The sequence below is a fragment of the Dendropsophus ebraccatus genome, chromosome 4 (assembly GCF_027789765.1).
Source record: "Dendropsophus ebraccatus isolate aDenEbr1 chromosome 4, aDenEbr1.pat, whole genome shotgun sequence".
NCBI classification, from domain to species: domain Eukaryota; kingdom Metazoa; phylum Chordata; class Amphibia; order Anura; family Hylidae; genus Dendropsophus; species Dendropsophus ebraccatus.
Window position 1 is genome coordinate 79847343 of NC_091457.1, and position 27055 is coordinate 79874397.

Consider the following 27055-nt stretch of genomic DNA (forward strand, 5'->3'; position numbering starts at 1 on the left):
TTTGTTGTTTTTTTTTTTCTTCTACAGCAGTCATGTCAAACTCTGGACTGCAGGCCAAATCTGGTCCGTGGTGCCATTATTTTTGGCCCGCCAGGCAATTCTGAGTTTTATTTACATCTGACCTGCAATGGCTACTATATAAGAGACTATGGGGGAGGGCTGGCTATTATATGAGACTATGGGGGAGGGCTGGCTATTATATGAGACTATGGGGGAGGGCTGGCTATTATATGAGACTATGGGGGAGGGCTGGCTATTATATGAGACTATGGGGGAGGGCTGGCTGCTATATGAGATTGTTGGGGAGGGCTGGCTACTATATGAGACTACAGGGGAGGGCTGGCTACTATATAAGAGACTATGGGGAAGGGCTGGCTACTATATGAGACTATTGGGGAGGGCTGACTACTATATGAGACTATTGTAGAGGGCTGGCTACTATATAACATACTATGGGGGAGGGCTGGCTACTATATGAGACTATTGGGGAGGGCTGGCTACTATATGGGAAACTTGGGGGGCTGGCTACTATTTGGGCACTATTGGAAGGGCTGGCTAATATGTTGGGCAATTTTTGTGGGATTGGCTATTAAATGGGTTGGGGTTCAATCATGTCATAGCAATTTATCATGTCATTTCATTTATCATAGTGCACGGGGCTGGGAGACACACACCACTGATAGTTGCAGGAATGCCGCATGCTGCTCTGACAGTGCCAGCACCACGGCATTGGCGCTTTAATAATTATCAAGATTGGCCCGTGACTTTTTCCAATTTTTTCATTTTGGCCCACTGTGTATTTGAGTTTGACTCCCCTGTTCTACAGTATTTAGGATTCTAATAGACTGAGCAATAGTTTTCATTTTTGTGTAGACTTCCAGCACAGATGGTGAGGCCCAGGCATCCTATTAGTCAGTCTGGTGAGGCCTAGGCATCACTTTGGTCTGTTGGGTGAGGCTCCAGTAGAAAGCTTGGGAAGCACTAGTATACATGGGCTGTGCATGGAACGTGGTAATAAAACCACAGAAACTTTGACTTTCCAGACATAATGGGAATTGTAGTTGTGAAACAGCTGTGGGGTCACAGTTTAACACCCATGATATAGATCCTATATAGGTCAGTTTGCACTTGACTGTGGGACTGTTGCAGAAAGTTCAGACCATATTGGAAATTTTGTGAATTCATGGCATAGTTGCAAAGTATGTTTTTTATCAATGTTGTTTAAAGGAAATCTGTCACTAGGTTTTTGTGGCTTTAAAGGAGGGCAGCATACACTAGTGACATAAATGCTGAACAAATCAATGTATTACTACCATCATTCTGTTTAGCCATTCTTCTAATATGTAGGAGAATAGGATTCTTGCCACACCCTCCCCCGCCCTTTAGCTGCTGATTGACAGCTGTATGCCTATACACAGCACAGATAACTGCCAATCAGCAGCTGGTGGGCAGAGTTGTCTGCTTCTCATGAATAATGAGGACTACTTGGCCCATGCACATAATGGGAGAGGAGTACTTATTGTCCGTGTTATTCAGGGAGATATCTCTGGAACAGCTGCACAGAACAATATGATGCATTATTCTTTTCAGCTTCTCTGTCACTAGTTTATGCTACCCTTAGACAGGACAGCATAAACCTGCTGACAGAGTCTCTTTAAATGAACTTTGCATAAATGAATAGTGCAAGCAGATGAGGGGAAACATTGTAATATATCTTACCAGAGAAAATGCTTTTATCTCCTTTTTATTTGGGCATTTTTCTGCTTACCCTGCCTAAACGTCCATTTACTAGGAATACTGGAAAATCACTTAATACCAACTTATCCTATTAAGATGGACTAGCAGCTTACTGAGGGATCAGCTCACATGCTGCCTGTGCAAGTCTATGGAAAAGGGAGGGGAGGTGATTGGAGAGAGACAAGAGCAAAAGACTGCAAAGAGACTACACTTGAGCTTACTGTGAGTATTAGATCTCGCTCCAATGATGGATTGACAGCTCATTATTGCTCTATAATGTCCTCCATACTGATGCTTTATAAAGTCAGTATAGCATGTCATTGGGATAAGTAAATCGAGGCATCAGGGTTTACTGGTATGGCATTGCTTTACTCAGAAAGCAAAAGACTGGCAAGAATAATGTATTTTATTATTTTACACCCCTAGCAGGCTGTAATGTATTTATATTTTATGAATTGTTTTTTTTAGTTGGGTAGTACCTGTGAGCTGATCTTGTCTACAGTAATCACAGGACCATGTACACACATTGTAGTGTATACTCATGACTTTATTCTCCTCCCCAGTAACTCCCCTTATAACCACATGTTTCCACCGGCATCTGGAAAGTATTGCCCAAGGTTTAGTCATCTTTTTGGTGGTTATGTGATAAGAGGTAAATGATGATCCTGCCACACACACACATATGAAATAGGTTTAGACATCTATTTATATCTAGATTTATGCATATTATTCCAAACCCATATATCTACAGGCCAAACAGGAGGAGGGGTCGCTGCGGTGAAAGCACATGTTGTCCTAGAGGTGATTGTAATATTTCCTGCTCCTCTGTCACATTATGGAGGCCTGATTTACACACTTTTGTTCTATCTCTGCATACTGCTCAGCCTGTTTTCCTTAGTGCCCTTTGAGAGGCAGACAGATCAGGATAGAGGATGGTGGTGATTTTATTGTAGCCGTTCAGCATGCCCAAAACCAGAGGATCATAGCAAAAATCCTCATAGATTATGTGTGATGACATGGCAGTCGCCTTTCCTCAGGTTCCACCACCTCTTTGCTTTAATCAGATGTTTCAAGAACTTGGAGGTTTTATAGACTATCCATATCTCACTAACACTCACTTTGCCAGTCTGATTGTTGAGTTGGCCAAGCTATACCCAGGTCTGTGGTGCCAACCCTGGTCCAGCTGCCTCTCCTTTTGAAGATCAACTGATTGTTGGGCACTACCATTAAGACCCTGGCAATAGCTGTTAACACTGGCGTGAGTGGCTAAAGCATGACCTGTTCACCCATTGAGGTTAGTGAGCGCGGTTCTCATACCCACAGGCACTGTAAATCCCTTGTGTAATCTCTGGATATAGCTCTGATCTCTATGACATGTCTTGGTCAGTTGTTTGTATAACTCCTGTGGACTATAATGGAAAAAGCACATCTGTGAGATTTCATCTATCATTTATGGCATATTTTATAGATCTGCCCAGAATGCCTCTTTATTATGTAGCCTTGGACTGTATTGACACCCACAGTATAAGAAATTCATGTTGGAAATTATTTCCTTTCATGTCAGACACCTTTGCCATTGGATCCTATCATTTGCATAGGTATATTATCCAGCTATTATCCAGTTTATGCATAGTGACATTAGTCACATAAAGAGCTGTTGTGGACACCATTCTTATTATTGTCCTTCTCATTTCTCTGCTGGTGATGTCCGATATATGGACGATACGGCAGTCTATAAATCCTACTGCAAGCAGTGTGATGTATATGTAAGTCAAAGGGTCATGTGATTTTATATTCATTGGACTTAATAAACTGAAAAAAGGTTTTAATTCCAATGCATTTGATATTATATTGATAAGACAGTCATAGCTAGCTGTATTTTGTGTACTGTAGTATAAAAGTGGTTTTCTTTCCCTTTCATGAAGACAAAGGCTTGCAGCAGATCGGTGTATTTGGAAGGGCTGTAGCAGGCTTTTGGGTTGCATGATTTATTTACTGGGCCTGTGCTCTGTGTCACTGGGTGTGATCATTAACACATCTGAGACAGTCTCCCCTGAAGGTCTGGAGCTCCCTCTGCTGGCAAGTGCATGGAATTACATTTAAGATGCTTGTTTTTACAGTGCAAAACAGCAACACGTAAGCCTCACAAAGAGCAGGTCTATTTGTTTTGTTTTATTGACTATACATCAATATGTGGATGTATATAGGATTGTGATTAGGTGGTGGATAGATGTACCATTAGCATAGTCAGAAAGTACATGTTATGTGCTACCTCTGTTGCCCCTATGGGTACATAAAATATATTCGAGTATCCCAGAGCTCCCACAAATGCACATTTGGTCATTCAGCTTCTGTATTTTATTTCATCCAGCATATTTTGTGCATTTTTTTCTTGTGTGATTGTCATTTGTATGTTGTGTTTTTATCACAGTGAGCGCAGTTGTAATTGTCTGAATCCGTTGTGTGTCTACGTTGCTGGCATCTAATTATTCAGGCTGTGTGTAGGAGGCTAGAAGGTTATGTCAGATTTTTTGTGTGATTGGGGAGGGGGCAGATGGAGGGGGGGGCTGAAATGCAATTTGGGTTGAAAAATGAAATTTGTGTGATAAGAATGTGATTCAGCAGCGGCCCATAATCATATGCGCTTTAATAATCTTTATTTTGCAGGAGTCAGTTTCCAGGGCAACCGAGAGTGAACCAGTGACAAGCTCCCTGCTGAACAGCAAGCGGCTGCAGGCAGGAATATCCGTGAGTCCCTTCCCGTCCCTGTAATGATGGCTGCTATTCCTCATGCATCAGATTAATAAGGATTCCTCTGCCCCCCTCTGTTAATACTTCCATTATTCTGTCGCTGTGAGCTGCAGTAATGGCAAGACGTGGAGCTGAGAAGCCCACTAGGCCAAGTGAAAGAACAGATGGAATATCGTTAGCATTTTTATGTAATTACATTTTTATTACTTCTATTCTTTTCTTCTCCCTGCCTTCTGCACCGCTCCATGCACCAATAGCACAGGGGGAAGGGGTGCAGGGCTAGATGTTTGCAATCTTTGGGTGTTTGTGTTGATAAAATTATATTATGTAAAGAGTGACCATGAAGAGCACGGAGTCCTGATCTGTTGGTTTTTATATTCTCTTTGTCAGTAACCTAGATAGATACATGTTAGCTTTGCTGAGTTCACCGTTTTTACGAGCCACTTCTCAAGATACATCTAGCATGGCGACATTTTAACAAATGCAGTGTGCATCTTTCTCTTTCCTATACACTAATGCACTTTGACATTTGCACACAGACCCGCTGGCACAAGCAGATAAATGTATGTGTGTGTGTATATATATATATATATATATATGTATGTATATGTGACACGTCATCAGTTTATGCCTCTGACTTTCTGTGCGTTCACAGACATCAGTAAGACAAGTAGCTTTATATCCACCTAAATAGGGTACATGGACAGGAGTCAGTATTTCAGATAAGTTAGCTACAGTTTTAGACCATTGTGGCACCTTGAAATTGTAGTAAATGTCAGGGTTTCCTCCCAGTAATGACAGCAATCTGGTATTGAATCAGATATTTACATACTACTGCAATAATGTATCCATTTCAACCAAATTTGGTCCCACAAAGATGGATGCAAGCACTAGTGTTATAACAGATTTTTGGATCAGTGGAAGAGACCTTCTGGATCAGAAGTATAAGTTGCAGATATCTTCAGTTCAGTACGATTGGCAGATGTACCTGCACACAGTTAGCCACAGAGAAAAGTCTTACATCTGGCACGATTGCTGTACATGCTTATTAAGCACTATACTTCAGGGATTCTAGATACAGTTTTAAATCTTCACATGACGCAGACCATGGACAAAAGTGCCGCTGTTTCTTGAAGAAAATAGCGTCATAAAACTTTATGCAACCCCATACATTTTTTTGGGGGGGAGAGGGGGGGCTATAAATGCAATTTGCTAATATGGGAGCAAACCCTGGCTGTTCTACTAAACAAGAATGTTTGGCTAATCTTAGATTATCTACACCAGATTGAGTTAATAATCTGTATTTATGCCACTATGCTGAAATCAGTCTAGCTCCAAATCTTCTCATGCTGCATATACACACACACTTACAGCCGTTTGCAATCCAGAAAGTAATATCACCACTCTGGCTGTCGGCCTCTTGGAGCCTGCTGAAGCTATTACAATGCAGTTGTTGTAATCAATGAACCACAAGGCTATTCCTGCTGTCGTAAGGTTCAGACCATGAAAACAGAACAGCAGGAATGAAACCAATGACCGAGGGGAGAGCTGCAGGACCAGGGCTCAGGGGCATGATACTGTACACATCTAGTAGGTACATCCGGCAGCAGAAGTCTAGGCACAAGGGTTCATACATGCAGGCTGTCCAATATTTTCACATGACACACACTGTGCACCACAGGGAGAAAGCTCTCTAATGTAGATTCCAATAATTCTACATTGTGTTATATCGGGCCTCCTAATTTATTCTCTGCTTTACCTAATGATGTCATTTTGTATAGAATGGATTACACTATATGTGCTGAGTTAGTGAGGGAAGAAATAAAAATAGATATAGTGATAAATAAGACCAAGGCACAATCTGTAATGGTATGTATGTTCCTGTCCATGATTGTCTGTTTCTTCAGAAACAGCACCACTCTTATCCACAGTTTGGGTGTGGTTTTTCAGTTTGGTTGTATTAAAGTTAATGGAGCTAAATTGTGATACCACTTCCATCCAGAGGACAGGGGTGGTGCTGTTTTGCAAGAAATGTTACAAAACAATGACAGGTTAGATGGCATAATACTACTGACATGATTTTAGTCAGCTAATCTTTTCAAATTCATAATCTTTTGTTTAAAGGGGTTGGCCTTTTTATAGTAAAATAGGTCAGTGTACAGTATTAGTAAGTGTACTCACTGTATATACTGGCAGCAGCTGTGTACCTCATACATCTAAAATCAGACTCCTCTCCTCCTGCTGCCCTGCTGTGTGGTGACTCTGTCCATAAGATGGCAGACATGGAGGAGCATGTGAACAAGCCCCGCCCCCAGTCTCCACCACTGAGCCTGTATATGCCTATGGTGGACACTGGGTTGCGGAGAATGGTCACATCCTTCTCCATGTCTGCCATCTTATGGGGCCTGGAGCAGAGGAATCTGATATTAGCTCTATGAGGTACACAGGGAGCTGCTGTCAGTAAGTGCAGTGAGTACACTTTCTAATACTGTACACTGAATAATTTTACTGTAAATTGGCCAACCCCTTTAATATACATCTTTTGCATTTTTAAAGTGTACCTGTCATGGGGACCAGTGTCTGATCAGTGGTGAATTCCAAGGTGCAGTCAGAAGTTCAGGTCTCCATAGCTATGAACATGTATTAAACTATAATTCATGCGACCCTCGTTGGATCAGAATTATGGTCTCATGCCTGTTTGTAGCCACGGAGACCCGAACTTCCAACCGCACCGTAACATTCACCACTGATCCCGCAGTGGTCCTCACCACAGGTACACTTCGCTTTATGTGGCTCTCGACCATTAATCAAATCAAATTTGAATGTGGTTCTTAAGGTAAAAGGTTCAGGACCTCAGTCCTAGCAAACTCATCTCTGTGGATTCATTGTTCTGTACATGTGTTCAATCTGTACACTAGACTTGCTTACAACAATCAGATTTTGACAGCTGAGAAATTCAAATGTGAACTGTATTACAAAGTTACTAACTTTTCATTATACAATAGCATATGACACGGCCTGATGTTACCATGCCCTCATTGATTAGGAGGGTCTCACACAGACAGATTCTTGTTCACATATCGGTCCATTAGGAGGGTCTCACACAGACAGATCCTTGTTCACATATCGGCCCATTAGGAGGGTCTCACACAGACAGATCCTTGTTCACATATCGGACCATTAGGAGGGTCTCACAGAGACAGATCCTTGTTCACATATCGGCCCATTAGGAGGGTCTCACACAGACAGATCCTTGTTCACATATCGGCCCATTAGGAGGGTCTCACACAGACAGATCCTTGCTTACATATTGGCCCATTAGGAGGGTCTTGCACAGACAGATCAGACAGATCTTTGTTCACATATCGGCCCATTAGGAGGGTCTCACACAGACAGATCCTTGCTTACATATTGGCCCATTAGGAGGGTCTTGCACAGACAGATCAGACAGATCTTTGTTCACATATCGGCCCATTAGGAGGGTCTCACACAGACAGATCCTTGCTTACATATTGGCCCATTAGGAGGGTCTCACACAGACAGATCCTTGCTTACATATTGGCCCATTAGGAGGGTCTCACACAGACAGATCCTTGCTTACATATTGGCCCATTAGGAGGGTCTTGCACAGACAGATCAGACAGATCTTTGTTCACATATCGGCCCATTAGGAGGGTCTCACACAGACAGATCCTTGCTTACATATTGGCCCATTAGGAGGGTCTCACACAGACAGATCTTTTTTCACATATCGGCCCATTAGGAGGGTCTCACACAGACAGATTCTTGTTCACATATCGGCCCATTAGGAGGGTCTCGCACAGACAGATCCTTGTTCACATATCGGCCCATTAGGAGGGTCTCACACAGACAGATCCTTGTTCACATATCGTTCCATTAGGAGGGTCTCACACAGACAGATCCTTGTTCACATATCGGCCCATTAGGAGGGTCTCACACAGACAGATCCTTGTTCACATATCGGCCCATTAGGAGGGTCTCACACAGACAGATCCTTGTTCACATATCGGCCCATTAGGAGGGTCTCACACAGACAGATCCTTGTTCACACATCGTTCCATTAGGAGGGTCTCACACAGACAGATCCTTGTTCACATATCGGCCCATTAGGAGGGTCTCACACAGACAGATCAGACAGATCTTTGTTCACATATTGGCCCATTAGGAGGGTCTCACACAGACAGATCCTTGCGTACATATTGGCCCATTAGGAGGGTCTCACACAGACCCCATGGGACCCCATGATTAGCTACAAATAATATTATTGATAAAAATGATAATGTTGATATGCCTTTGGGGTATAAACAGAGAAGCCTAGAATCTGGAGTCATCACACAAGGAGACTTCACGTGTATCCTTATAATACGAGTCCAAACTATGCATCCTCAACATTAAATTATTGTTAAGCGCCTTTTAATGTGCCAGTAGGGCTGCAGTTACAGCTGAGATAGCAGCAGTCACCCCTTTTGCCCAGATGTTTGAAAGGCTCTTGTATCTAGTTCTACAGCAATACAGCAACAAAGATGTATCGCTATCACTTGAGGAGCCCAGATTGTTAGTAATATGTGGAGATTTTGCCCCTGTATTCTGGACACAGACAGAATATGAAGTGTTATTGTGCAGCCCTATGGCACCTGCAGTCCCTTCGCCCAGGAGTTTCATTTTAAAATGATTGATCTTGAAATTAGGAAGCAACTAGAAAATCCAATTTAGAGAGAAGTTTTAAAAATCCCTTAATAAAGCTACAGTGAAATATATGATTTAACACAAGCACAAATAGCCGCTATTATGTGTTATTAGCAAATCGGAGTTCAGGGAGCCGGTCCATGCTGCTGCCTTGGAGCGCTGGCCCTGCCTCCGCTGTCTGCATTGATTTGTGGAACTGTGTCATAACGACACCGGGAAGCAATGAATTGAAGATGGAGCTGTGATAGAATCTGGAGGGGGCACACACAAGCTGCGCAACTTTTCTATCTCTTCAGCCTGATTAGATTTTTTTTTTTTTTTTTGCCTTCTCTTAAGAGCTTTCACTTTGTAATAAAAATGGTAAATCAGTATCACGGGGGAGAGAAGGGAGAGTACTGGGAGGCGGATAGCAGATACTTGATTTGTGTAGACATGGTTTGAGACCTGCAGAATGGGAGCCTTAGGTAGTTTTCAAGCTGTACCACATCACAAATATGAAAAAGGAGTGAATTGAAGCTCTTAATGCAGTGGTTCCTACCTGCATTTTAACAGCTATCACACTGCACCACACATAGAAATGGCAGCCATATTGTTAGATCAATGGTCACATGAATTTTGATTCCGCCTACAAAATGACTACTTGAACTGAATTCCTCCCACATGGAATCCAACCAGGATTACCTCTGTTTGGAGTTTGTAAACTCTCTCTGTGCCTTTACACCTTTCCTCTATGTTCTCTGGTTCCTGCACAGCAAGAAGCACGTTAACTTAACATGAAATTGACATTTTATGTATGGGGGGGAAACCAAAGAGTTAGATTCATCTGCCATTTTGCTGCTCATTTGGCCTGTTTAGTTAGGTAACCCCATAGGGATATTACATTATATAGCATGGGTGTCAATCTGTGGCACAAACCTTTGGCCGTCCCATGATTGGAACAGCTGAAGGGCTGCCAGTTTTGACACCCCTGTTCTATAGGATATCTACAGCACTACTATTTACTTTCATCTGCAATACAAAGAAATACCTATAAAGTCTAACCATCATTTATATACAGGTTAAACAAAAAAGGTCCCAGGTTCACTCATCTCTAGGGACTCTCTAGAGATTCTCTAATCCTTAGGTTATGTGCACACTCTGTATTTTGAGCCTCAAAATTTTACAGGCAGAAAGGAGTCTTAAAGTGTCACTGTCATTTGTGAAAACTTTTGATATGTCATAGTGACATGTCAAAAGTTTTGATCGATCCGGGCCTGAGTGTTCAGACCTGTACCGATCGGGAGCATGAGCTGGCTCTGTGTCAAATGATCACTCAGGCGCCATCTGATTACACGGCCCGATATTTAGAAGCAAGCAAGCACCAACCTGTCTGGTCAGTGCTCATAGTAAGATAGTTAATAAGGTTCCTTAAAAACAAGAGTCCATGAAGTTCAACCTACCGAAGGCAAAAAAAACCCCTTATGAGGCAGATGCCAGCTGCCCCGTCACAGGGAGAAAATTTCTTCCGGACTCCAAAATGGCAATGAGAATAAATCCCTGGATCAGCGTCTAATACCCAGAAATCTAGTGCCCATAACTTTTAATACTATATTTTTCAAGAAAAGCATCCAGGCCTCCCTTCAACTTATTTAATGAATCAGCAATGACAACATCATGTGGCAGAGCGTAGAGTCCGCATCTGTGCTGGTGGTGAAACCTTCATTCTTTTATGCATATTTGTACATTGTTATCAGCTCTTCCCATAAGACGTCTTTTTTTTTTTTCTATACTAAATAACCCTAAGCTTGATAATCTGTCTTGGTACTGTAACCCACCTATTCCCTTAATGACCTTGGTTGCCCTCCATTGGACCCGCTCCAGTTCAGCATATGTCCACTTTAAATACTGGTGCCCAAAACTGTACACTGTATTCCATATGTGGTCTGACCAGTGACTTTAAAGAGGTGCAAAACTATGTTCTTATCTTTATGATCTTGGCCTCTTTTGATGCCTGGCACTGATCATAAAAGTTGAACTTACTGTCCACAAATACCCCAGGTTCTTTTCGGAAGCATTGTTATCGAGTGTTTTTTTTTATTTAGGATACAACTGTACTTATTATTTCTACGGCCCAAGTTCATAACCTTACATTTATCCACATTAAACTTCATTTGCCATCTCTCCACCCAAGCCTCCAGCTTCTCCAAATCCCTGTGTAATATGATATTATCCTCCTCTGTGACTGTTACTTTACCCAGTTTAGTGTCATCTGCAAAAATGTAGATTCTGCTCTGTAGACATGTCAAAGGTTTTTTTTTTTTTTTTTACAAATGACGGTGACACTTTAAAGCTCCTGCCCTTTTTACATTTATTGAAACACATAATTATATTGTTACAGTTCAGCAATAAGCAAATTTACAATATTAACTACTTCCAGGCACCTGGAGAGGAGCTGCACAGAGCTCAAAGGCAGCAGAGTGACAAGCCGACAGACGAGCTAATGAAGCGATTCGCTTTTTAAGGCTATGTTCACACAACGTAAATTTTCGTAAATTATTATTTTCATCATTATTATGAAAATATACTTTACCTCTCAGTCTATGGGATCCCGGCCAGAGCATATACACATAGTAAATGCTCCGGCCGGGATCCCTAGCGGCGCCGTAAACAGCTGACATGTCCGTTTTCTGCGGCTGCAGAAAACCTGTCAATGCACACAATGGAGCGAGCGGCTTCGGCTGCTCGCTCCATAGTGTGCTGTGGAGAGTTCTGATGCGGGTGCGCACTGATGTACCTGCATCAGAACCCTGCGGCCGAAAAGATCATCCGGGATGATCTTTTCAGAGACCGGCTGTTCCGTGACCCGGACGGTTTAATACTGTGTCTGAACATAGCCTTAATACTGTAAATTTGCTTATCCCTATTACAGCTGCATTGCATCCTGTTACTTTCCAGTAGTAAGTAATGGGAGAATTTCATTTCTGTATTGCAATTGTGTGTTTTTTAACGCAAATTAACTGACAGACGTTTCACCATTTGATTTAATGCAGTTAGCACCACCCAGTTGTTGTATTTGCATTTCTAGGAGGAGTAACAGAGAAATGGTAAAACATAGACAGAGTCCCCTAAAACAAGTCTTCATAAGCATTTAGAGCATCAGTTAAGGCTGGGTCCACACTGTGTTTTTGCGGTCTGTTTAACGCGTCTGTTCTTAAATGGCTTCTTTTAACGCGCAGAAAAACGTGGTCGACCACGTTTTGTGTGTGCTTAGAATGCTTAAAAAAAACAACAAAAAAATCAGTTTCTGTGTGTTTTTTTTTTTTTTTTTTTATCATAATGGAACTCGATGGAAAATTCATATCCACACTGATTGTACACAATCTGTTTTTGATCTGGGTTTTTTTTTTCCCTGTAAAACATATACCTTAAACAGACTGCAAAAGCGCAGTGTAAATCCAGCCTAACTTTTTGTATTGATTTTGATGGGTACAAAATAATTCCTCTAGTCATGGGACCATTTAGGAGTATGTTATTATGTTACAGAGTTGAAATTGATCTTATTCGTGGGCATGCTCCAGAAACGACCCCGGTCAGATAGATCTGACTTTAAAATAAAATAATTGAAATGTTGTTGTTGTTGTGATTGTTGTTATTATTATTATTATTATTATTATTAATAATAATAATAATGTTTCCTACATGTGTGCTGCAAATTTTCTTACAGCGTTGTTCAGCTAAATATGTATTCTAATAAATTCTAGCCAGAGCCTCACCATGCCCACATGTGCCGAGTTGTCCTTATTTTTACATGGATGAATAAATAATTAGACAAATAATAATCTATCCATCCATCATTTATCTGTTACAGCCAAACATAGTGCACAGAAATAAAATGCACAGGAATTTAGAAAGCATTTTGCAAAGCTGCATTACTCCTCTTGGGCTGCAGAGGGTGCTGATGTGCAGGCTGAGCACTACAATATCTCCACAATGACTTTCATGAAATGAAGAGAACTACCGGTCTATAGATAACTGTGTTTAGGCTGAACAGATTCTGTGGGTTCCTATAACTATTTCCTTGTTACAAATAATTACAAATTTGTATTAGGTTATGTAGTCTTAGTGATAATAGGGATCAGACAGCCTGCACATCACATGTCTGCACTCTCCCTGGCTCCTAATAACCCTCAATGTTGACGCATTGCACAACACAAAGAAAGCTGTTCTTTATATTTCTACGGATGAACTATTACTTCAGTTATAATGGATTTTCAGAATTATAAAAGGCAGATCCTCTAGGCAAGGAGGAAGTTGTGTAATAAAAACTTCTACTGCATTGAATACCTTTTGCATTCCAATGCATTTCCATGAGTTCTGCTTGCTGAAAAATGTTTTCTTTTCAACCAAAGGGTAGAAGTGTGTCATGATCATGTCTTACTCAAATTGCTTGTTAAAGAGGTTGTCTTAATTTGAACAACCACTGCCTGTTAGGGCATCTGTGTGTTTCTGGCTTGTAACCATACTGTTGTTAGCCTGAGCACAGAGCAGCTAGAAGGAGCAGCAGTTATTCTTCATAATGTTACTGCTATACTTCCCAGCAAGGAGATGTTACTGTGATTGCTTTCTTACGTTCAGTGAGTTGTCTTTATATGTCGCCTATCTTTAAATGGCCTCCATTTATGTTAATGTTGTGCAATACAGTATTTCCACTTTTAAAAACGACGTAGCACTTTTCCCCTTGTAATGAGCCCTTCAATGGAATTTCTCAGGCTCTGTTCTGATTTGGGATATATATCATGGGTATTCCATAATGGATGCCATTGTAAAGCCTGGTGTTCCCCAACCAGTGGCTTGGAAGTCAGCAGCTGGCAACTGCAGATACTATTACACAACTGCACTTGTGACACCAGGGATGTCACAGTATTACTAGCACTCGCAGCATACGCTATGATAACATATCACTAGGCTATATATTTCATAAGATTTTTCCTTTTTAACACTCCACATGACACTATCTCTAAAATGACTTTAAAGTGACCTACAAAAAGTTAAGGACCTTTTATATAACCAAAAAAAGTATACTGCGCTAAATACTTTTTAACATCTTGTTATGGAAACACATTTAGGGTACTGTATATGCCAGGATGTCAGATATGGCCTTATTCATTATCTTATTGTCCTTATGTACTCTAATTGGGCGGTGGACTGCACTTTCCTACATGTTGCACCACTGAATTTTTTTTTTTTCTTTTTAGTGCCACAACATGTAAGAAAGTGCAATGCATTATACTTTAAGCTTACCACCCCATTACAGTACATAAGGACAATGGCGAAAAATGTCATGGCTATGTTTGACTTCCTGGCACATAGAGTACCCTAAATTTGTTTCCATAAGACTCTGTTATAGCGGCACAGTAGGCCCCAAACTAGAGGAAAGAAGTGGTGTAGCCCACATATTAGTACTTGAGGTCCGTGGAGTCTCAGCTACGAGTCTCAAAACACAGGAATAGCCAGATATCCCTCTCTCCAGAGAAGGAAGCCCATTGCCAAGGGGTGCCTCCTAGTGGGGAGAGCACCAAACCACCCTGATACATAGTCCCTCAGGTCCTCACTCTGTTGCGAGCTTTGGGACCTTAATAGGGAAACACCAGGGTGGCCCCTGTAAGTCAAAGTCTAACTCTGTGGCGAGTATAACGACATAAGGCAAGGGTTACCAAGGCTAGGCATCCATCCACAGACTGCAGTTTCGGGGTATTTGCCCCTCGTCAGTGTGGAGTAGGATTCTGGCTACCGGGGGCAATGAAAAATAGACCATCAAAACACAACAATCACTGAACTCAGGGAGAACAGCGAAAAAATCCAATGGAGTACTCATTTACGAGTCTCCACTGATTGCCCCCTACAAAATTTTGTAGGGGGCAATCAGATGAGACTCGTAAATGAGTACTCCATTGGATTTTTTCACTGTTCTCCCTGAGTTCAGTGATTGTTGTGTTTTGTTGGTCTACTTAGAAATTTAACAGAATAGACTTAATATGGTGACAGCCATGTGATCCCCATTTACATTATGGGCGATTCAGTAATCATTGTCCAGATACCTTACACTAGTAGTTTTTTGCAGATCAGACCTTACATCGTATTATAACCCATAGTACCATCTCATCATTACCATCAGGCCAGTGTAAATGCAGGTCTTATGTTCTTTTACCTATGTCTCATCTTTGTGCTTTTGTTTTTTTACATGTCTAATTGCCTTGTTCTCTACTGATCCTTCGGGATGGGGCTTTATTTAAGACTTCATACATGTCTCCCTTAGTGCATCCCATCCACACACTACCTTCTCCCTTTATACCTGCTCTGTTGGTGTCCACCAAGGCTCTATCTGACACCCCTATTCTTCTCCATCTATAGTTTTGGCCAGGGGCAACTAATAAAATCCAAAGGTTTTAGGCTGAATTTACACTTGATGATTACTTTTTTTTTTCAATAAAGAGTTTTTCCTCCCATAGTCTTCTGTAGGTAGGAAAACACCAGAAAAAAATGCTGTATGTTTCTGTATATGTTAGATTTTTTCTGTGCTCTTATTTTATTAGAAATTCTTGAGTCACATGATAAAAGATTCACAAGAATCACAAACTGTTCTGGCAGCAGTTTATCCCTCCAAGAAATAAAAAGGCCAGACCATAAAAATTCAGCACACCAAACTTCTTTCTCCACTGACTTCTGTTTGTAGACAGTCAGGAGGCCTCCATACACAGTATACTGTCAGCAGAACTCACCTCTGTGTACTCTTGTGCCCCACCAATCCACCCTTAACTCTGCTGCCTGGTTAGTCCAGCTCTCCACTCATTCCTTCTTTGACTCTCCCCCTTTTCACACCCTCCACCTTTTTGGTTTAAAGTGTCAGTAGATGTGATATAAAAAAAAATGTATACTTTTTATCATAAGCTAGTTTCCATATATTTCATAAGTAAATAGACTGTGGAGTATCAAAACTTAATGCATCAAAATGTGATATTTTGTTTACAGTGTAGACGGTGAACAGACCGTGTGGTATCGTACTGTATGATAACGTTTTCATACTACATAGATGTGATATAAAGCAAGTTTGCAATTCGCATTTGGCACTTCCTGTTTTCTGACTTTTTTCCTCAAAAACAGAAAACAATCAGTAAACAGGAAGTCCTGTGTATCCCAGGCCATCTGAGCACTCATACAGAGAAGGCAGTCATGTGACTGATGGACACATTGAGCTGTGACTCTCTGTACTGGCCGGAATTCCTGTGTTTAGTCTGTTTTTTTTTTCAACCAGCACAAGTCAGAAAATCTGCCTGCGGGAGACTGGACCTGGATTTCTGGTAAGTTCAGCTTTGTGTTTCAGCCCGATAACAACAAAAAATAATGAATGTATAATGCAAACTTGCTTTATTTCACTTATACTATTGATTTAGATTTTAAAATTTATAACAACAGTGACACTTTAAACTATGAACAGTCAAACTTAAAGCGACTCTGTACCCACAATCTGCCCCCTCCTAACCGCTTGTATCTTCAGATAGCTGCTTTTAGTCCAAGATCTGTCCTGGGGTCCGTTCGGCATGTGATGCAGTTATTGTCCTAAAAAATACTTTTAAACATGCAGCCCTGTGTCAAATTGGCGTGGCCTAAAGTGTCTGTGCCCTAGGCCTGCACTGCCTCTCCGTCCCTCCTCCCTACCCTCTTCACCATTAAGGAATGCCCACCATTAAGGAATGTTCACACAGCTGATGAATAGGAGAATACCTGCCTGGGGCATTCCTAATGATGAAGAGGCGGGGAGGAGGGACAGAGAGGCGGTGCAAGTCTAATGCACAGACACTCTAGGCCACGCCAATTTGACACAGGGCTGCAAGTTTAAAAGTTGTTGTTTAGGACAATGACTGCATCACCTGCCAAGCGGACCCCAGGACAGATCTTGGATTAAAAGCAGCTATCCGAAGGTACAAGTGGTTTATGGGGGGCGATTATGGGTACAGAGTCTCTTTAAGAAGTCAACTGCCAAAATTCAATACAGCCATGACCCTTGCATTAACAGGTTGCCATGTTGATAAAGTTCCATTGTGACTGAAAATTCTATTGTCTTGACATTAACATTCTGCAATTATCCTGTTCTAACCACTATGTAATTTTTCTATAGCATAACATGATTTAACCTACCAACCTATTATGGCTATTTGAAAACCTATAATAGTAAGACTCATTGCCTTTTGGGGTGATTTTCACTTCTCAAGTTAACGTATTGTGACATGCAAGACAACCTGTACCCTGTATGTAAATTCTAATCCTTCCAAGACTTCCTTTTGTGCAGTCTTCTTGTCTTCTAGTTCATATTTATCGTAATTGCTTTGGATTTTGGAATTAGTGTCTTAAAATATATAATGGTGTGGATATATACTGTGTGTGTAAGATAGATAAATACATACAGTATCTACCAAAAGCTTGGACACACCTTTTCATTCATGGTTTTTAGTTTATTTACTTATTTTTTGTAACTTGGAGATTCATATTGAAGTTTTGAAAACTATGAAGCACCACACATGGAATTGAAGGGGTTGTCTGGCATTAGCAGATATTTTATATATAATAAGCATCCAATGCATACCTTTCCGCAGTGTCTGGAGTATCACCCTCTGACAGCAGACACTTCCCTTCTGAGACGGCCTAGTGTCAGGAGTGACAGCCTGCTCAGTCTATCACAGTTTGCAGTGCTTTTTTGTCTCAGTCAATCATTGGCTGAGTGGGCTGCCACTTCTGAGACGAGTCCGTCCTAGAAAATGAAGCATCTGCAGTCAGAGGGGGATACCAGAGACCTAGCTAGCAGAAAACCGGACAGGTAAGCATAGGATGTTTATTTTCAATATGACCGCTTTGATGACCGCTTTGCATACTCTTGGCATTCTCTCAGTCTGCTTCATGAGGTAATCACCTCAAATATTTTTTTCTTTTATTAACAAATATTTCTTGTTAAAAGGGATATTCCAGTGTCCTCAGAAACTCGATGTAATACTTGGTTTGTATCCCCAGTCCCTCGCTGCTCCTCTCTTCTCACTGCTTCTGAGATAAAATGTTAGAGCAGGATCTGTCTGCTCTCAGGCCGCAGCAGTGTCCCGTATTGGCTAGTGATTGGCTGGCTGAGTGGGGGCAGGTCCTGCTCCAACCACTCATCTTAGGAGCAGGCAGAGGAGAGGAGCAGCCAGGGAAGCTTCAGCACTATATTAACACTTTTATCATCATCTTTATATTAACAACGCAGAGCTCAAGCACTGGACACATTTCAACATCAGTATCAGAGAATCAGGCCTTTTTTGCTAAATTACTGTAGTTCCTTATTAGAAGCCATTACTGAAGAACAACAACAAAAAACTTCATTAGAGACACCATTGGTGATTTATTAAAAATTGAAGCCACACTTAACCAGCATGGCTACCATAGCATTTTGCAGCTACATGCATTGGCTTGCACTTAGTGGGACCAGTTTCTTTTTTTTAACAGGACAGTCACTCCAAAACCACGTCCAGGCTGTCTGACCAAGAAGGACTACTTCAGAGTGACCTCCACAATTGCCTGACCTACACTCACCGGCCACTTTATTAGGTACACCTGTTCAACTGCACGTTACCACTTAATTTCTAATCAGGCAATCACATGGCGGCAACTCAGTGCATTTAGGCATGTAGACATGGTCAAGACAATCTCCTGCAGCTCAAACCGAGCATCAGTATGGGGAAGAAAGGTGATTTGAGTGCCTTTGAACGTGGCATGGTTGTTGGTGCCAGAAGGGCTGGTCTGAGTATTTTAGAAACTGCTGATCTACTTTGATTTTCACGCACAACCATCTTAGGGTTTACAGAGAATGGTCCGAAAAAGAAAAAACATCCAGTGAGCGGCAGTTCTGTGGGCGGAAATGCCTTGTTGATGCCAGAGGTCAGAGGAGAATGGGCAGACTGGTTCGAGCTGATAGAAAGGCAACAGTGACTCAAATAGCCAACCGTTACAACCAAGGTAGGCAGAAGAGCATCTCTGAACTCACAGTACAGCGAACTTTGATGCAGATGTGCTACAGCAGCAGAAGACCACACCGGGTGCCACTCCTTTCAGCTAAGAACAGGAAACTGAGGCTACAATTTGCACAAGCTCATCGAAATTGGACAGTAGAAGATTGGAAAAACGTTGCCTGGTCTGATGAGTCTCGATTTCTGCTGCAACATTCGGATGGTAGGGTCAGAATTTGGCGTCAACAACATGAAAGCATGGATCCATCCTGCCTTGTATCAATGGTTCAGGCTGGTGGTGGTGGTGTCATGGTGTGGGGAATATTTTCTTGGCACTCTTTGGGCCCCTTGGTACCAATTGAGCATCGTTGCAACGCCACAGCCTACCTGAGTATTGTTGCTGACCATGTCCATCCCTTTATGACCACAATGTACCCAACATCTGATGGCTACTTTCAGCAGGATAATGTGCCATGTCATAAAGCTAGAATCATCTCAGACTGGTTTCTTGAACATGACAATGAGTTCACTGTACTCAAATGGCCTCCACAGTCACCAGATCTCAATCCAATAGAGCATCTTTGGGATGTGGTGAAACGGGAGATTCGCATCATGGATGTGCAGCCGACAAATCTGCAGCAACTGTGTGATGCCATCATGTCAATATGGACCAAAATGCTTCCAGCACCTTGTTGTATCTATGCCACGAAGAATTGAGGCAGTTCTGAAGGCAAAAGAGGTCCAACCCGTTACTAGCATGGTGTACCTAATAAAGTGGCCGGTGAGTGTAAATGTAATTGACATGATGGTGTGGCATGAGTTGGACTGCAGAGTGAAGGTAAAGCAGCCAACAAGTCCTCAGCACCTTAGGGAACTCCTTTAGGACTGTTGGAAAAACAGTCTAGGTGACAACCTCATGAATCTGAGAATGCAAAGTGTCTGCAAAGCTATTAGTGATTTTCTCCAGACATGATCCCGGCCTTCTTTCTGACTAAATAGGGATTCTGTTGTGTGGTTGGGTAAGAACCGGAGAAGATTCTTGCACACAGGGGATCACATGCCGCTTTGGCAGGAGGATGATTAATGTGTTTTTCTGTGTCTTGTATTGTTTAATTTTCATGATCTATCATATATCGCTTGTTGTAGACAGCTTTCATTTGCAATGTCATCTGATCCTATAAATTATAACCTCCTTGTCTGAGATGAGCTGGGATATCCTTCCCCATTAGGTGCCCTCTTTAATGGCAATATTAAGGTACTATAGGAACATTTTCTAGTTGGGTGCTCATTGACACTGGGTGCACTATAATCTTTACTCTGGAAGAAGCAGGTCTGAAACTTTAAGTTGCAAAGTTCTTGCCTGATACTACTTTAAAGCTATGTTCCCACTTCTGGAACATATTGGGGGAATGTGGCAGTGTCATTGAATAGACGGCCGCTAATAATGTTCATGAACATTATTAGTGTCCGTCTAGTTAATGAAACGGCCACATTTCTCCACTTTGTTCCCTAAGTGGGAACATAGCCTCAAGGAGTTTTCCCACCCTATACAATGAATGCATATCAATAGGATCTAAAAAACATAAGGGTCCTAAGCACTTAAATAGACACTATCAACAGATTGAGGATAAAGTTTTCCTATTAATGCTACACTACTTATGGCTTCTCCTCCTCCTTCTCTACATTACACTGGGTGTCTTCATTTTACACTGCTGCTCGATAAATTCTTCCAGAAAGAGAGAAGCACAGGTCTTTCCTGTGTTTACAAGCTCCCTACACACAAGGGACTTTTCCAGCTCAGAAACAAGCTGCTACATAGCGAACTCAAACTTTTCAGGACCATCTTTATCTATGTTAATAGGGCCTGTGCTTTGTTACGGATATAGGGTGGGTTCACACTACAGAATCTACGCAGATAAATTCCGGCAGGTTCCGTAGCTTGTACTAGTTCACGGCCACACGCCTCTCTGCCCATGCCATAGACACCATTCTATGCACGGGCGGATTCTGCATTCTGACGAAAGAATTGACATGGCGGATAGCGAAATTGGCCCACCCATAGAACGCTGTCTATCGAGCCAGTGGATATGCGTGCGGCTGTGAGCGCGTATTAGCGACGGAATCAGGAATTTATCTGCGCGGATTCCATAGTGTGAACCAGCCCATAGGGAGGAAATGCTTCACCCTTTCTTAATGCCGACAGTGAGCGGGTATGTGTGGGGAGCTGTGGTAGGGGCTTCACAGGCGATCTTAAGATCGTCTGGGGAGCCCATTTGAGATAGTGTCAGTCTGCTGCCGCCGCTCCTGTTGCACGGTGCGATGGCAGCGGATTGTTGCTTTGCTAGTCGTTAGTCTTTCAACATGTTGAAAGACAACGATCAGCCAACATCGTGCATGTTAGCGGATCTTTGCCTTTTATCACTTGAATCGATTATTGACGGCATTGCATTGCTATTGGCCTCAATACCCTCACAGATACAATGAGCATTTGTAAGGTTGTTATGAGCTTTATTGCATATTCACACCGTTTAGGCAAGGTCTTCTAATACAATAAAGAAGAAATGAAATCTTCATCTTTGTGAACTACATGGCTGTGTTCAAAGAAAGGAAGACACATCATGGTCCTTCTGTGAATATAAGCAGAATTGGAAGTCTCAGGTTGAAGTCCTGCATAGTTATTAAATGTAGTGTAAATAAAGTTATGGGTAGACACTTTATTTCTAAAACATGAATAGCTGTGAAAGACTCAAGAAGGGCTAGATTACTAATAAATATACTGGCTTATTTGTGTGTCTGGGTCTGACACATGACAGTAGCCATGACCTAGTATGTAAGATAGGATTTCTCTTTAAAGGGGCTATGCAGGATAAGCAAAGGGGGAGGGGTGCTTGATAAGAGGGGAAAAAAGTATTTTGACTGATATTACAGTTTCTTAAAGGAGTTTTCTGACCGAAAACTATTGATAATAATCCACAGGATAGGTTATTAATAGTTAATTGGTGGGGTGCCAACATCTGGCACCCCTGCTGATTATCATGTAAATTCTTTTTATTGTCCTTTGTAAACTTTGTTGAAAACAACAGTGCCTATTTAAACATCTTACTGCTTACGCATCACTTATGTCCTGCTGCCGTCAGGGCACCATATCTCTATGACTGGAATGAAGTGGAATGGTGTATGATGTATATGCTGCTGTTATTGAACAGGTGATGGAGATTTAAAGGGCATATGCACTGTAAGAGTGTGTGCTGTACTTGTTCTCCCAAGATTAGTCATATTATGTAGCAGCTGTATTAAATAAAGCCCTGTTGTTAGTTTGTGGATACTTTCAGCACTGAGCACTGGAGGGCAGCAGCCATCTATAATATTCACTGGGGCTTTTGTGTGAAGCTTCATGTTGCATGAGAGGATTAAGAGATGACACGCTGCTTTTCCCTTTGATCAGCATTATTGTTAAGAAGCCTAATATGTAAGAGAAAGAATGTTACTTTGAGAGTCTGATAATTTTTCTAAAGGCTAGTTCACACACAGCAGAATGTTGTAGAGAATAAACTGCTAGGGCCTGTCAAGTTAAATATCTTTGCAAATATGGAACCATATAAGAAAAAGGTTGGTACTTCCGGGATAAAACTTTGTCATTTATTCAAAAACCTTCAAAGTTCTATAGCAAGATCTATCCACAAACAAGAATACAAATGGGTGCACGATCGGATGTGTTTCTGGCCAGATGACCTTTAGTATGGTTTTTGTGGTATACATCTGCAACCTAGACAGGATATTAAGGTATACTACAGTGTACCGCCTCCAGATCCATTCATTTCAGTGAGCTACATTCAGCATAATTGTAAGCATATATTGAGATCGACCACACTTTTGAGTAATGCAAAAAAAGGATATGCCCACATGTGTCAATTGTAGTCGCGTTTTCACTATGTTGGGCTTGGTGAAATCAATGAATCCAGCAGGGATAAGCTGTAGTATATATTGGCATCTTGTTTACCTTGGTGGTCACTAATAATGAATCCTTAAAGGAATTATCCAGCATTTTACATCCACATTCACAAAATGTATTTTTTTTTATTAACCAATGGCAGTTGTCACAAGTTTGCAACAACGGCCGTTGTTTGATCACAGTGGGTGATCGCATTGACCCCAATGGAATCCTGTCCGGAGTGTGTACACACTGTATACACTCCGGCCGGGATTCCATGTGGCCACACAGAAAACTTTGTTTTGTGGGTCCGATATTTATTGAACAGTGGCCTGTGACTGTGCAGACAATGTAAAGTACGGCTCTGGCCTTACTTTACATTATCTGCTATATCTACTTGGGAGTGCGGACACACCCGAATGTGTTTTTTGTATTCCAATTAAAAAAAAGTGATGTTAACCTGGCCTGTATTGCAGTTGAACATCTCAGACAGCGGCCGTTCTGTGACACAGTCATGTCACAGAACGGCCACTGCTTTGCGGTGTGTGAACATGGCCTAAAAAATTATTGTCTTCCAGATAGGTAATCAATATTAGGTTGGTGCGGGACAGACTCCTAGCAACCCTGACTGATATTCTGTTTAAAGGGGTCACATCTCTTATGCTGCAGCATCTACAGTTTGTAATTTGGCTGCAAGCTTGTTTACATTTGCAGACACACAGGCTTTGATGTGGTAGTGCAAGCAATTGTAGCAATGCAGTAATACCTAGTAATGCTGCCATGAAACGTATGGTGTTAACCTGAAAGCCAGGTTATAATTATAATGTAACAAACAGATGAATGGCAGGGTTACCAGAAGTAGCTCCACCTCCACCAGTCTAATATTGAGGATAGACCATCAATTTTAAAAGACGGAAAACCTCTTTTACTTTTTAATCAGTGGAAAGACCCCTCTTAAAAGTGTTATCCTGGAAAATGGAAAATGTAAAGCCCTGGAGTAATACACACCACTATTTTACCACTCTCTATGTGACAACAGCTACTCTCTAATGCCTTTTTGCATCTCTGGTCTATGGGTGGCAGCAGTGTGATCATGTGACCAGGAAGCAGCTGTATTTCCCAGGAGTGCATTGCAATCTGGCCCTTGGTAACTCCTTAAATACCATCACTCACGTCTCCTGTATAGCTCCACTGACTTACTTATGACCCTTATTTATTATTGGTGCTTCCTATATTTCCTTCATGCAGTTCTATCAGCCTACATATGTAAAGAGAAGAAAAAATAGCACTACACATAAATCTTATCTCTTTCTCTAAGAGAGTGATAAATTTCTATGAATTTCTGTGTAGTACTGTTTTTCTATGGAAGTGGATAAAGGAAGTACTGTATATGATATGAGGCTATGTTCACACTACGTATATTTGAGGCTGTATATTTGAGGCTGTATAGCAACCAAAACAAGGAGTGGATTAAAAACACAGAAAGGCTCTGTTCACACAATGTTGTAATTGAGTGGATGGCTGCCATTTAATGGCAAATATTTGCTGTTATTTTAAAACAACGGCTGTTATATTGAAATAATGGCCGTTATTTACTGTTATATGGCGGCCATCCACTCAATTTCAATATTGTGTGGACAGAGCCTTTCTGTGTTTTCAATCCACTCCTGGTTTTGGTTGCTATGAGGACCTGACATGAGGACCAAATACAGCCTCAAATATACATAGTGTGAACCCAGCCTAAAAGTGTACAAAGGTAATAATGCACCTGATGAGAAGGCCAGCAACAGAGCCTGTGGGTCCCAGGAGGACACAAGAATCAGCAGAACAAGGAACAGCAGGGGGCACTACGGTTGTCCTCCGGGTGTGGTTTTGCAGCTCAGTTCCATTGAAGTGAATGGAACCGAATTGTTATACCACTCACAACCTGAGGACAGGGGTGGTACCATTTTGGCTAGAAAGTGGCTATGCTTTCTTTCTAATTCTGGATAACCATTTTTAATATACAATAAAAGAAATAGTTTTTTTTTTTTTTTTTTTTTTTACTCTATTGCTTTAGCTATACGGGTAGATTTATCAAAGGGTGTAAAGGCTGTTGGCTTAGTTGCCCCTAGCAACCAATCAGATTCCACTTTTCATTCCTTGGAACATGAAAGGTGGGATCTGATTGCTTTTGGCAACTGAGCCAATTCTACTTTACACCAGTTTGATAAATCTCCCCTGAAATATTTATTTTCATACATACTATAGAAATGTGCACTATTTTTCATGGGATGGCCCCTTTAAAGATGTCATTATTTTAAAATGAAAAGTTCTATAATCTTATAATATACTTTTGTATTTTTAAGATCTTGTCAGTGAATGGAAACTTTTTTATTGAGGCTGATTTGTTACATATAACTTGTAATGTAAGGAACAATGTTCCCATTCATGAACCATCTTCACATATCCATTTCCTTAACCGAATGTTCAGTGAGATGTTGCTCAAATGAGACAACCCCCAGGTCTCTGTACAGTATAGTGGACTGTGGGACATGAATCAGGCCTAGAAAGGTGTGTTTAGGGCCTGGACTGCATGGCTGTAATGCATAACTTGCATAAGCTTTTGCTAGAAGTTTGAGTGCTATATTTTGAGCATCAGCGTTTATTGGATGATTGAAGGCTTTAAAGGTATTACAGCATCCTAAGCCACCTTATAGGAGCTGGTGGGGGATGAGGAACTACAACCAAATAGCATCTAAAGGTATATGATAACTAATTAACATATGTGTATTAGTATAATGGTGAAGATGTGTGAATGAATGAGATGGATATGAACGTTTAATTCGTGATCATTTTTAGATCCTGGGTATATGCATGCTTCTACTGGGCATACATACACCCACCCACAATTGAGCAATATTTCTGTACATTGGGTTTGGGGGGGGGGGGGGGTGTCCCTAACAGGCCTATCATTGACAGTGTTACATGGCATATTGCTGTGGGGTCTGTTAATAAAGCATTTCTTCATGTGGATGTGCTAATTTTTTTTTTTTTTTCTGTAAATAAATGGTGGCTTCCTATGCGTCAGAACAGAGCACATGCGTAAACCTTTACTGGTGGCCCAGTTACACAAACAGCACATACATGCTATATAGTGAGCAGCTACAGAATTCGTCATTTGGAAGGCTTGTCTATGGCTAATAACATTATGTGAAATTATATGCCGTTTTCTCTTGCATGTCAGAATTACACATTCCTATAATAATCAAAGCCCCTGTGGTGTAATTGCTTGATAATTAAAGTATCATCTGTCTCACGGTCCTGTGTTCTTTTTTTTTTCCTCTCCGTCTCCCCTCCCCCTGCTCTCGAGAATTGTGGTTGCTCAACATTCAGATGGAGTCATTATTTTTTTGCATATCATTACAGCCTTCTGCAGAACAACAGCGACATCTACATGTGTCATAATATCAGCGTGTCAGGAATATTACATATATACATATAACTTTCACCTATACACACACCTGCCCTTACCTGTGTACATGTGGCCGAATACATCGGTGCAGTGTCTATGGTTATAGGACACTCTGGGAAAGTTGGGAGATGCTTGTGTGATGATTCTGTGATCAGATACTTAGACGGACATTCCTCTCTTCCCTGGGTACCACAAGCTATGTGTGATGCTAATACCCCGTACATTCTCCCCTTTGCAGAAACGGCAGTGATTAGGGATAGTGGAGGACTGCTGTATCCAGATGAGCAGCCATCAGAGTGCCAGGGCTCCAATTATCCTTAGGAATGTCGTGGCAGGACTCCTCCGCTCATCTGTAGGGACTGCTTAGCTCCGATTTATCATGCACTCACATAGAAAGCTGCCCTCTCAACGCCAGCTTTTCCCAACTTTCTCTCTTCCGAATAAGCTCCTGTACAAGCAGCTCTA

The 27055-nt window shown here is 41.5% G+C and overlaps 1 protein-coding gene across 1 annotated transcript in view; it reads left to right on the plus strand.

The window, feature by feature from the left end:
- The window catches only part of PMFBP1 (polyamine modulated factor 1 binding protein 1), a 147061-nt gene that overhangs the window by 45452 nt on the left and 74554 nt on the right, over positions 1-27055 (plus strand). Inside the window, exon 3 of the mRNA XM_069966124.1 lies at positions 4405-4485. Within this exon, the coding sequence (XP_069822225.1) occupies positions 4405-4485 (81 nt within the window). The remainder of the gene's footprint in view (positions 1-4404; positions 4486-27055) is intronic.